Source organism: Haemorhous mexicanus, chromosome 6 (genome assembly GCF_027477595.1).
Source record: "Haemorhous mexicanus isolate bHaeMex1 chromosome 6, bHaeMex1.pri, whole genome shotgun sequence".
In the NCBI taxonomy this organism is placed as follows: Eukaryota; Metazoa; Chordata; class Aves; order Passeriformes; family Fringillidae; genus Haemorhous; species Haemorhous mexicanus.
In genome coordinates this window covers 32722691-32736669 of record NC_082346.1, presented here as the reverse complement: position 1 = coordinate 32736669, position 13979 = coordinate 32722691, and the positions used below count along the sequence as shown (strand labels likewise).

The window sequence follows — 13979 nt, the reverse complement described above, 5'->3', positions numbered from 1 at the left end:
ACTTTTTTAAAAATTCTGTGTTACAGACTGCATTGGTATGTTGAACCTTGAAATACTTGATAGCTGCAATTTACTTTAAATGGAAAATGCCTGTAATTAAATTTCCATTTAAAAAGCAAGCCATTTATAGAGTACATTTTTATTTCATTCTTCCTTTAGTTTTGCATTTCAATAAAATAGTTACATTTTTATGACGTCTTTTAATACATTAGCTTAGTATTTAAAAAAACAACTGCAACATGACTGGCATGCTGAAAACTGGAAATTTACCTGTAGAATCTTTGAAAGATGACTTACTGTGTTCTGTAAAATCTCAAAATTTGAAAAGCTGTATTTAGACACAATGAGATACATAATTGCATTTCATCCAAGTCTCTTGACTACAGTGATTACACTGAACATATTCCTAACATTTCTCTTTCTGCCTTCTGCTGGTGGGGAAAGGATAAAAGGAATGGAGATAATAGAAAACAACATGCATGTTTTCATGTTGCTTTAATGTTTAATTTTATGAAATTCTTAAATCATTTTGAAATTGATTTCTTGGAAAGTTGTTCCTCCACACATGAGTACCTTCAGGCCTCCACATTTCATGGAAGCTTTTGAACAATAAGTAAAGGATTGTTAGCATAAGAAATAAAAACTTCACAAGAAGTAGGGCAAAAATATATGAAATTAATTCCAAGAATACTCTAACATTTGGAAGACCTTCCCTCCTTTTCAAACTTAATGTTGTACTCTTCTCTTTACTTCATTGCCTTTCTTTATGGGTATTCGTGTTCTTGCATGGTCCCCACTATATGATTTATCTTTTTAAATAATGTACAAGCCATGATCCACAGAATAGAGAAGAAGTTTCAAACTCCTGAATAATACAATGAGGAACAAACTTTTACCTTTTGTTCTTTTCTCCTGCTTTATGTGCTCTGACATGAATTTCTGATTCATGGATGCTCTGTCCTGTCATAGAACCAGGCTTAACTTTAGTGAGCTGGGCTCTGGAGTAGTCCAAGCTACATGACTAAGTAAAGGTTGTAATGAGATCTTAATGTGCTAGTTCCTATATTCCTGGAACCCAGTGCTTGAAACTACATCCAGTTTTCTTAGCAAATCTGTGTCTATGCAGAATTTCTCTTCTTTGATCTATCTTGCCACATTGTCATTCATTATAGTTTCTTCATTGTGATGATGTTAAATTATCATACATAAATTTATCTTGTACACTCTTTAAGCTTGAGCACAAAAAGTGTGAAAGAAAAATAGATTGATATTTATTATGGCTTTTTATATATGCATATTTTTTTGAATTTAACTTGTTTTGCTAAGGAAAGTTATCATTATGCATTTAAAAACATACTGTTCTATGTTTCTCCTTACATTTACTACATTTGTATTTTCCTAAAGTAAACAGGATTTGCTTGCAAATACTGAATTTACATAATTTTACAAAGCTTGTAATTTTGAGATCTGTTCTGGAGAACACAGACTTCTGCATCTCTGAACACTATCAGTAGTTTTTGCTGGGAGCCACAGTGATCTTTTAAGTTACATGAAGTTGTTTTGAGAATACTTCTGGATAGTATGCATGTCTGTAAACCAGCTTATACAGACTTATCTATGTTTCAAAGTCCAATGTAAATAAATGTATATTTTTCCATAATTAAGTTTCATATTTACACTTATATTTGTTCAGCAGTATAAATTTTTACATATTTTACTTACTGTGTGATTAGTGATGCATATAAGGTGAAATAACTTCTCAATTGCACTGTGCTGGAAAAATCTAGCATAGGCCAAAATGCCAAACATCTTTGTTAACTATACAATTAAGAATTGTTTAACCAGTTTCAATACTGAATATAGAATGATGGAATTCTCTATGGATTCATTGGATTCATTATGAAATCCTGCCCTGTTTATAGTGTTTTTAGCATTTCCCTGTTCTTTCTGGATGTTTTAAATTATAACAGTGTACATTTCATGTTCTAGTGGCTATGGTATGTGAAAATATGTATGTGTATTGAGAATTATTTTTATAAACCTTGTATTGTGAAGTAAATTATATATTGATCAGGAAAATGTATACATGTTTATCTAAATGGTAAGCACCAGAATATTGACTTGAAGGAAGATATCTAGTAATTTTGGAAGCATAAACACGTGGGAGTGTTATCACACTCTCATAGCAGTGATGGCAAAAAATAGGACAATAAAAACAAGGCAAGACATGCCATAGACTGTAGCATCATAGAAAAGGAAAAGTCATCAGCACTTGAGCTTTTCTGTGTAGGAATTTAATCTGATGCCCAATGACCATTTTCGTGTGCTTTGTGGTGCTTCTGCTCCAGTTAAGACTCGTAGTCTCAATGTCTGTGTGGAAAATCACCAGACAGTAGCACTAGGAGGACTGGAGGAGACTTGCAGCCTGTCTCAAGTTTGAATTTCTGGCTAAGATAAGTAATCCACAGACCTTAGTTATCTGCAAAGATCAGGGCATTGTTCTTCTCATTCCAGGAAGGAATCCCTATTTGTTTTTCCAGTTCACTTACACAGAGATTAAAGGATGGTACTAATGGAGGCACAGAATAGCCCACTTTCCTATCCATTGTAATTGTGTATCCTGTGATCAGGTTTCTTATGTGTCATGGTGGGGCATTATCCCACAGAAATTATTAGTGAAGAAGAGTTACTAGAAATGCAACAATACCTAATGATAATCATGAAGGGCTGCTGGACAACCATACCAAATTAAAGCATGATGTATTTTCTCTCTCTTGAACCCTGTAGATCAAGGCAGGGTGGTGTAGGGAAGAGCCTGAGCTCTGGAGCTACTGTTAAATACTAAAGGAAATTACCAAAATTTTGTGGCTTGCTCATTGCAGCTTAGACTAATGGCAGGTTTGCATCTTGGACATGGAGATGCTTAAGTTACCTCCACAGAAGGAAATATGTCTGTGAGTGTTCAAGCTGTTCCCTGACTGAAAAGTTAGGTAGCACTAACTTAGGTGTTGTGCCACCAAAATGCATCTGTACAGCTTTTGGACTTAGTGTGTCCTAATGTGGTGGTGCCTTTATGAATTTGCAAGCATGTACCTGCCATATACAGAGGGTCTCTGCACTGAGCCACACCTGTAGGCATTTTTTCCATGAGGTAATCATCTTTATTGGTCTTTAAATCAATAAATTTACATGTAAAAGACTAAGAACTCAAAGAGAAAATTAGGCAAGATTTTTCTGCACTGGTAAAATTAACACTGGTGATGAGAAAATTCAAGCATCATAAACAAGGTTTTTGTTGAGTAATATTATAATTGAAGTAGTTTCAATATTGGGCAGTGCATAGGAAGTCCAATGAATAGTTCCAGGTTGTGGGAGACAGGGAGCTGAAAGAAGCAAGAACTCTTTGGAGCAAGCAATGGAAAGAGGTTGTTTGTTTTACACCTAAGGATTTCTTACTCATTTGAGTGAGGGAAATTTAAATGTATTTGAGAGAGAAAATATGAGAAATTAGGTAAAGAGGACAGGGAACTAGATCTAATCTAAAGCTTAAGGAGACAACTGGCCTGACATTTTACTTCTGTGATCAGAAAGACATAATTAATATAATTATTTTAGGACTTCAGTGAAATCTGAAATGGTTGTGTCCTTTTGAAATAAAAATATTTGTGGATGAACTGTCTGTAGTGACTTCATTTCTGTTACACCTTGACCCTGGAAAATAACTGATAAAGCCTAATTTAGGATACTAATTGTTAAAAGTATTAAGCTATTTATTGGTTGGGGTTTTTTCCCCCCTGGAATTTCCCCCCTGGCTTTTTAAAACTTGGTGGTAATTTTACTGGACTGTTCTCAGAGCCAGCTACTGTATTTTGTATCCATCAGCCTCATTCCATTGGCTTTAATGAAATAATAGGGCTTTACATAATCTGTTGACCCAGCCATTTTCTCTTGAAAGCTTATCATCAGTGAAACAATAGGAGAAATACGCATTAAAAATATTAAGTGAAATTTTCTTTGGTTGAAATGTTATATAATAATTGTGCTTGTATTGCATCAGTAAAGCCAAATATCAGGTCACTTGCCTAGAGAAATTTTTATTTGAAGACAGAAAATTCAGTTCCCTGCAAAGCCAGTACAGAATCTACCTGTTCTGATTCCCCAGTTTGTTCATAATTGATGAGTGTGGGGCTTCCTTTTTTAGATACTTTTACAGCAATAAGAATATTTCATGGGACACAGTTTTTTGGCTTAGAGAGAAAATAAATAAGCTGGATATAAGCCTTGGGTATTTTTCCATGGTTTTAAAATATCTAAGTGATAAATTTGCACTTCTAAAGGACAATGAAACCCAAACTCACTGCCTCGTAGTTAAAGGTCTTCTATTTGAAAGCTTCTTTACTATAACTAGAACTTGATGGAGAATTCTGTCTAGGAGTCAGCCTAGGTACACTGATGCAGTAGCAGGAATAGGCACTTAATTATTGCTCGATTTAATTGAAGAGTTAGGATGTTAATTCTTTGAGTTTTTTCTAGGATATCACACGACTTTTTCTCCCCTTGTTAATGGAAGTGTTATTGAACTGTAGCAAAATAAAAACAGAGGGAGGATCTATTTTCTTGTTAAAAGGAGTTTGGCAGGTTTTATTTTATCTAAAGCTAAATTATGCTTTAAAAAAAACAAACCAAACCCCAAAAACCTATCCATTCTGTTTTATAAAGGAAGTTTTTTTCCTGGCTATATTAATTTTTAAAATAAATGCAATATTAAGGTCTAACTTTGCCAAAAAATGAGCTTCTCCAAAGTGTTCTCTGAAATTTGTACCTGTTTTAGTCAAGACAAATATGTTTCTAGATGATAGAGATGACACCTATTTGAAAGAAATTTCCAATTGCTTAACTATGTTATTGAAGCAAAGAATTTTAAGACCTAAAATCCTTTTGCTACCATAATTCACATTTTTTTTCAAAATGTAACACAAGAGCCTTAGTTCCTAGTTCATTTATTTATGTACAAGTTTATTATCCTTGTTCCTTTCCTATGCTTATTTGAAATGTTCATATAAGAAACTTCTGTTCACTTACAACCCAGTTAATTAGAGAATCATTCTCCAAAGGGGTAGAGTAAAAAGATGAATGTGATTTTAATAAAGACAAGAGAGAATACAAAAGAGGAAGTGGAAGTAATGAGTAAAGAAAGGAGAAATAAAGACAGAACCTTTGGTTTAGCCACTTCTTCAAGTAATCCTTGGGTGTATTGGTGTGGTGGGGCTTGCAGTCAGACACAGGTTTATTCCAGTTGCCATTTTTAAGTGTCTGTATATGATCCTTCTGTTAAATGGGAGTTGCATAGCAGTACTAGGCCTGCAAAAATACAGCTGAGGATTACCTAAAGTGGTTGTACTTTTTAAAACGTTCCAGACAGTTTTATTTCAAGCTTTTTAAACCAGTATATTTCTCAGAGCTAATTTTGTGATAAATGATAAGCTTTAAGCCAACAATCTCCAAAACTATTCCTCCTTTCCCAATATAATACACCCAAAACTTAAATTTGCCCCAAACATTTTCAAATAATGTTGTTTCTTTGCTAGAATATGAATAGCTGTCTCAATAATTGATGTGATCTCTGTAGATAGATACTTTGCTATGTAATGAGTGTACTTAAGGTAACCCAGTGAATTTTGCACTCCAGGCAGACATGCTCCTGCTGTGCTGGCCTACAGTCAAGTCTGAAGGATAAATGAGATAATCATGTTGAGATTAAATAAGTCTTCTGCTTTTGTCAAATTTTTGTCATACTTTGAAAACTAGTTTAAAAAGTAATTTTAAAAATGAGTATGTCAAATAAAATTAAACACATCTCTAGTATCATGAGTTTTCCGGAATTGTAGGTCATTGAATTTACATGACAGGTTTCTTAGTCCAGCTTTGCAATGGGTATACACACTCCTGTTGATTTATTAGAGGAATGTAGGAAAGATGATTATAGATCATCACCTGCTGCATCAAGTGCATTATTGCATCTTTTGGTAGTTAGGCTTACAGATACGTGGTTCTTGGTTTTTTCAGGCTATCAAAAAGCGCAGCGTGGAAACCAAAGTTACTGTAACAAGAATCAATTATGTAATCAAAATTAAATTTACATACTCTATTAATGTATATCATTCCATATTATATTTATATATTATAACAATGCTAGAAATTAATAACTGTGAATTCTTGTTTTCCAATTCAGGTCAAGAGATGGAGAACTGACTTTCAGTTTCCATGCAAAATAATATTATGTGGATACTTGCATTATTCTGGCTTATCTTGGTTATAAATAGTGGTTTAAAATCTTTGTATGAAAAGCCATGAGTGGTTTATAATTCCCCATATTGTGAATGTCTCTGTTTTTAAGACATTTTGAGTCTGCAAGTATTATCTGATAGAACCATTTCTTGCTAGATCTGACAGGATTCATGTTCTCTTTCAGGAGACGCTGATAGACTGGTGTGATGAAAAGGAACTTAATTTGATTTTAACAACTGGAGGAACAGGGTTTGCACCGCGAGATGTCACTCCAGAGGTGAGATAGTCCTGGAATAGAAAAATCTGCCCTTTGGTACAAAAATGCATGAGTCTGGAGGAGGGGAGGGTGTTGTGTTTTTTTTCTTAAATTTTCTCTGTAACTTTACTTTGCAGTATCTGTGGATGGGTCAAGTGCTACACAACTTGGAATCAGAAAAAAGTAATAGAAAATATAGCACAAGAGAATTACTCTGACCTTGGGTTCTGACCCAAAACAATTTTCAAACTAAAATGTGGTACAGTATAATGGTTTTCCAGTCCCCTAAAAACCAAAATTCTTATGGCTTTGTGGTGTCATTTTCCTTAGCACTGCAATATGACACTGTTAAGCAAAATCTTGTGTGGCTTTTGTTGTGTCTTGTGCAAGGAAGGGTGGGATAAGAGAGATGGATCTGCTTGGCAGAAAAATCTAAACAGGCACAGAGGTGGAGGTAATCTGCACCAGTAAATGTTGCTCAGGAAATTTGCTTACATTACACTTACATGAAGCCAAAGTAAGGGGGGAAAAATGAGAAGCTTAACCTAATGACCTCATGGCCAGGAGTTGTCATGTGAAATGACTGTGTGATTGTTCTTGAAGTATTTTGTTATTTATGGTTCCAAATTAGATTAACATGAACTTTTAAAATCACACCTTTCATTTGCTGTGATTATGTTCACTAAAGGGCAGAATTAAGATTGAGTGAGTTGTGTTTATTTGCATAATTAAACATACCTAGATTTCTCTTAAGTACTCCTGTATGTTTTCAATTTCTTAGACTCTCAAGGTGATTTGAGTTCTTTATAGCATATCTACAATGCTTTTTACTTACAAATGTGTTTTGTCACGTGCCTGAAGTTCAAAATTTTTTTCCATTAGGAATCTAGAAATATTTTTAATTTATTGTATAACATTTGTGTAACTAGAGGAACATGTAAACAAAATGCTCCTGTTCATTACTTCTGGTGGAACTAGAAACCTTGAGTAACTAAGACCTGGTGGGGGGGGGCAGTCTGTGTATCAAGAAATGGGAATAATGTTAAGATGAAGTGTGGTACCTAGTGAAACTGAGTTTGCAGATTATTCCCTTTGCTAAAGCCACCACAGCTGAAAAGTGAGTTGGTTACATTTGTCTATTGTTGCAAACTAACATGATGCTTTTGAAGGTTGTGTAGACCTTCAGGGCTGTGTAGAAGGAGCGATGAATTTCTGCTTCAGTTTTCCTTTGTGAGGGGTCGAGCCTAGGCAGCAGTTCCAGACAAAGCATTGTAGCCAGTGCAAAAAATAAGGTACAATTCTCAAGCAGCATTTGGGACAAAAAATAAACAAATGAGAACTCTATGCACAAACACCTAGTATTTACTTTACTCTGCTTTGCTGTTACTCAAACTAATTAGGATGGGTAGGGATGATTTTTTCATCAGTTTTGTTGAGTAAGCCATTCTGATAGTTATCTGAGTTATTACTGTTTCTGCATAATAAAAACACATTGATATAAAAATCATTAATAACTTGTACTGAAGAAAAACTGCATGGTTTTTCACTTAATTAAGTTGGATTAACTTTAATCGCAGTGGAGATATAGAATCCCAGGTTTATTACAAAGTCATGATGACAAGCATTGTTCCTATGATAGGATTTATTACATCATTCGATCAAACAAATGATTTTAAGGGAAGAAAATCAGTTTGCCAGTATGTGTCATACCAAAAACATACTAAGGAGCCCATCCATATTTTACGTCTTTTGCGTAAATGAGAAAACCCCAAGTGGAAAATTCATTATGTCAACGTGAAATGTGCAATAGCAATGCAAGGAAGACTTGCATTGTCGTAGAAATTGGTTTTCACCCCTTGTGTGTATGGTGTTGATTCAGCACACTCTCATCACTGAGCTGACAATGAAAGGATGTGATCACGGTATTGTGCTATGGAGATGTCATCTTTAAGATGTTAATGTGAAACTTTTAACAATTGAATTTGATAATGGACAATGTTGTACTGTTTTTCCTTAGCATAGAGACAGTAGTCTGTTAAATCTTACTTCTGCTGGGATGTTTCAGTCCTGCTTCTTCTTAATTCCCCTGTACTTTGGATTAGAAAGCAGGTTTCTCTGTATCTTTTCTATAGATATAGAACTGTACATACGCAATAAAGGTAGTTCCCAAGAATAATTGCAACCCAAGGACTTAATGTTAATTGAATTTTGTAATTATTGATAAAAATGAAATTAGGTGCCTAGCATAATGTAGCTAAAAATGGCTTCTTGCTAGCTCAGAAATATGTAATTAAGCATCCCAAAAAATTGGTAGTTTCCCCACTCACTTTGCCTTTTGAACACTGTATGAGAACCATTCCAGGTTATGGCAGTTGTTTCAGTGATGTGCAATAAGATTTTTTCTTGTAATGGAATAGAAGATTTTAGGAATATTCACACTATCTGATTTTCCTTGCCTGTCTCTGATCCCTAAATTTATAGCCTCAGTCTAGTTGGTGTGTGGAGAGGAGGTTTTGATTTAGTGCCTACAATTCACATTTTGAGGGGCAAAGATGTTTGCTTAAGCAGTGTGAATATCCTTCACTTTCTTGAATACACAACTAGAAGTGATGAAATGCATGTGGATATTTAAAAAACTAAATTCACTCAATGGATGGCTGAATTTGAAAGTAAGTGTGTTATTGGCATTACTAGTGAATGCTGGAAATCATAGCTGTTATGGCAGTTGGTGGTAGTTTGCATTTGTACTAAAGCTGAAGTGTAAGCCTAATTTTGTAGATACAACCAATTTTTTTATGATGTAATTTCACATATAATTTGTGGAAATAGTCTTTAAATCTCTGCTGGAGTCTGCTCACACAGTCTGCTTGTTGATATAAAAAGTGTTTGTACTGGACAGAGATCCAAGTATGGCCCAAGTTTATTTAGGAAACTTTCATTTTGTATTTCCAGATGCAAATATTTATTTCTTGGAACTACAGTACTTCAGTGGTAATTCTTGCAGAATGTTGATAACAGTATACATTAACTTTTGTGGAAAAAAGTCAATAATGTTGCAACATTTTAATCAATCATTAGGAGTCCTTCTGTGATATTAATGTATCTTCTCTGTTTCTGTTGCTCAGTACAAAGGGAAAGAAAAAATCTCATGTGTATGGGTGCTCTGCTCAGTTTTCTCTCTTCTGTATTTTTACATTTATTCTTTTTCAAAACTGTTCATTCAAAAAATTCACTTGTCTGTCTCCTCACAGTCTTCTAGCTGTTTTCTTATCCTTTGTCTCTAGTATGATTCTGTGCAAGTCTTTTTTGCCCATCTATGAGACTAATTTTATGTACTTAGATAATAGCAGTGGAACTCAACGTATTGTACTCAACTGATGATAGACATTCTTGAACTGTGTCACAATGTGTACTCTCAAGTAGTTCATACACACTGCAGGTAATTTTGAGCCCTAAGATTTTAAGATAATACTTTATAAAAAACGCAGAAGAGCTGTTTTCCAGCATGGAACACCAGACAGATGTTTCCTTACAGTCATTTTGAGTCTTCTGGAAAACTTGTGACTCTTCTTTCAGTTCTTGCTGTTTATATTCTTCAATATTTATGAACTGGCTTAAAATGTATTTAGACACATATTTGTTTTCATTTAGTCTGAAAATATATACATACTTATTTATTCTTTCATCAGAGTTCTGTAAGAACTCATGAAAAGAAATCATTTTGTCTGGAGCTCCCTTCTATTCATCAAAGTTTCTGAAAAATCATGGTCAGAATGAGCAAAATACTCCAAACATACCACACAGAAGCCATGTTTGGATAGAAGGAAGTCTCAGTTCTTCTGTAGTATGTCTTTTTATATTCAGTTCAAAACTGCACCAGCATTTTTATAATTATTGCCAAATGCAAATTTTCTATTTCGGCTCTTCCTCATTCTCTAAGGTATCTCTCATGGATTTTTTCTTCAAATTACATTTTACTTCTGCAGACTATTTTAATATCTATATTCTTCTATTTTTCTGTCTCAAGTAATGTTGGAAACCCTCTTGATCTCTATTATTTTCAGGTTTTATGTGGGTTTTTTTTTCTGTTTGTTTTCTTCCACTTTAAGTTTGTTAATGAAATGAGATGCTTTTGACACAATGGGTACTCATGTTGTATCCATGCTCTCACAGCAGCACATTCCATCTAAGTAACCCAAATCCACTGAGACTTAAACTTTTCAAATACCAATTTTCATTTAATAGGCAGCAACTTAAAATAGAAATAATATATAGGAGGTTTTTGTTCTCCCTGTTTCAAATACTGCCTTTCCAGAGCAGCAGGGTTTCTAGTATTGTTTGTTGTGGATATAGGACTACTTCTGTTCTTCCTCAGCAGTACTTTATTACTTGCACTGGACCAAAAGAAAATAATTTCCATTTTACAAGCTGTCACTTCAGGATGGCTCCATAGTGTGGAGGAATGAAGCCTTCATCTCACATGGGACATAACTAATTTTGTGGAAGGATTATGTGAAATTGTACAACCTCTAATAACCCAGGCTTATGTTTCAGTTTTTCACCCTTCAGTATTCCAGGTACCCTCCAATTTAATAGCTATTTTAAAAAATATTTCTGTAGTCTCTTTTAAAACTGTAGCTTTTCATATATCTTAATGGAGGTCTTGCTCCGAGTTAAGTTTGATTTCTGTGGTGAGGTATTGTATAACAATATGTGCTGTGTGTGGATGACAGCTGACCCTGTACCTTGCCATCAGACTTTTTGGGGCCTTCATAGTTCTTAGAAAATTGTTTCCAGCCCAGCTTTCTCCTGGAGGGTCGGCATTACAAAACCTTGCTATGTGCATCTAATCATCAAAGGTGCTTGAATGGAGCAGATTGCTCTGTGACAGACTCCTTCCAAATTCTCTGCTACTCATTTAGAAATTTATCAGCAACTCTGTAAAGTACCATTCCCTTTTTCTTAGTCCTCCAGGCAGTTCCTGGCTTATATAATTAGGTCTTTATCTAGTCTGCTTTTATTTTTCAATAAAATTTATTATTTGATATGCTGTATTTGGTGTTATAAAATTCAAATATATTTATGTGCCATGATGCTTCAATTTAAAATTATATGTTTAGATTTTTAATCTTTCTTGGGAAGGCATGTTATTATAGCAGAATTGATATGTTTAATTGCAGAACAGTTTTCTCTAAACATCTATTACCAGTTTCTTTGAGAAGCAGCAGTATACAAATTATTTGCACCACACAGCACACTGTCAGTTTACAGAAGTACCCATGTCTTGAGAAATTCCACTCTGATTTAGCTGACTTACAAAGGGCTGAGGAGTGCCTTTCTCTTCTCTTCTCTCGTTTGAGTTTCTCAGGGAAACTTGATAGCACACCCTCATCCCTGAAGGCCTTGGTTGTGCTGTCATCAACTGCAGCTGCTGCATGGAAACACCTGCGAGCCCCTCTGACTCCTCTAGTGAGAAATGTGAGGGGCAAGAAAGGCAGATCACATTTCAGCTCCATTTACTCAACTAACAGAGGTTACTCAAAAAATTAAGACCATCAAAAAATACAGATAATACTTGTCTGTATATGGGATTGATGTGCCTAAAATGCAAAGCTGCATATTTTTATTGACATTCCTTTTAAAAAGTTTCAACTGTCACCGTGTATATAGAAAAAGGTAAAAAAAATATGATGGTAAAAATGTAAAGGGAAAAAGAGAGATGCTTTCTGTGAGAGTTACCCAACTCAGTCTGTTTAGTTTGTCATGAAGAACACTGATAAATAACTTTGGTTTTGCCTGTACTTTCTTTGGGAAATAGTCTACAATACTAAAGGCTTTGTAAGGTACCAAAGGCTTTCTTTACCTACTAAAGAGAGTTTTAAAAATACTTGATAATAGAAAGCTTGAGCCAGAAAAATTCAATAAAATCATCATAATGAAAGGCTTTATGTGTTTGGGTTAGGGTTTGTTGGTTTAAGAGGTTAAACACAAGCAAATTCCCTAAAGAGCTGTATTCTTCGTTTTATTTCTGTCAAATCAAAAGGGTTGGCTAGTGGGAGAAATGTCTTATAAATCTCAAGTTATCTTGTACTTCTTGAAGAAATCGTGGATGATGTTAAATGAATCATCCTGCACTTACAGTCTTATGTTCTGTATGTGTTAGATGAGAAGATTCTTTGAATCAAATGGATCCTGAAATTAATGATGAAACAATTTTATTTCCTGAATCCCAAAGGAATGCATGAATTGTTTTTGTCTCTGTTTTGAAAATGTGAAATCCTGATAATATTGGCTGAAAATGCTGGGGCAAATATATTTTTAATTACTTAACTAATGTATTAACCTTCTGTGGAAAGTTGTCTGACTGTCAAATGATAAAGGTAATGCTAATAGAATTCCATTAAGCCTTTGATTATTTTTGCTCATTTGAGGATCAGCTTTTATTTGCTTTCTTTAAGGTGTCCTTAATACTCTTGAATAGCAAATAGAGGCTGTGTTTTTTGACTTTCAAACATGTGGGAAATATTTGCAAGCTCTGCTGAAAAGACCAATAAAACAGTAGTAAGGAATTTGACTATTTCATAAAATTAGAAACAAAGCCACAGTAACGAGCCGGGAAATCTCACCTTTTTTATTGAGTTTTGAAATTTAAGGGTTTTTTCCAAGGTAATATAGGAATGGCAGTTGGAAGAAGGCTGGCATGTCCTGAGAGTGGACAAATGGGTTTTGCTCCTGTGGGAGCAAACCCAGTACTTCCAAAAGTACACCCAGATGAACGATATGATTATGGTGTGCTTTTTTATTAGGGTAAAGAGAAGGGTTTTCCTCCTCTTGTTTTTACTGATGCTTTTTAGCTGTGTTTTCACTGTAGAGCCCACAGCTCATGTGGATATTTCTCTATTAGTTTAGATAAACTGGCTTGTCTCCTATTAGCCACAGCTAGTGTACACAACAGTGAATAAATCTTGCAGTCCTTTCTGTAAATGGGGAAGAAAAATAGGCCTGCCATAGGACTTCTGCATAATGAAATTTTCAATTTGGAACTGTTGGAATTTTTTTTTCTCTTAGGCATTTTTAAAAATAGTTTCCATTAAAGCATGACTTTGGAGAAGATAATAGGAAACTGAACAAAATTAAACATCGAGTTCAAGCAAAATAATCCTGAAAATAGTGTCAGGCCTGAAATTTTTGTCCTTAATGTGTGATTTTTTTTTTTTTTTCTGGTCATGGTCTATTACAAAGAGTTTAGTTAAAGCTAAATACAGGGAAAATTAACAAAAAAAAAATATTCTGGACATGTTAGGAAGACTTCCCTGTGAAGGCAGCTTAAAGACATAATAACTAGATGGCAGATACTAGTTTGGATTTAAGATGTATGAAAAATTGAGTGAGTTAGTCCTTTTGACATTAGCACACCAGAATAGCAAAATGACTC

General features: G+C 34.5%; 1 protein-coding gene across 21 annotated transcripts in view; it reads left to right on the top strand.

The window, feature by feature from the left end:
* Positions 1-13979, top strand: part of GPHN (gephyrin) — a 271793-nt gene that overhangs the window by 136270 nt on the left and 121544 nt on the right. For all 21 annotated transcript variants that reach the window (XM_059849766.1, XM_059849764.1, XM_059849761.1 and 18 more), the window contains one exon: positions 6473-6565. In XM_059849766.1, the coding sequence (XP_059705749.1) occupies positions 6473-6565 (93 nt within the window). The remainder of the gene's footprint in view (positions 1-6472; positions 6566-13979) is intronic.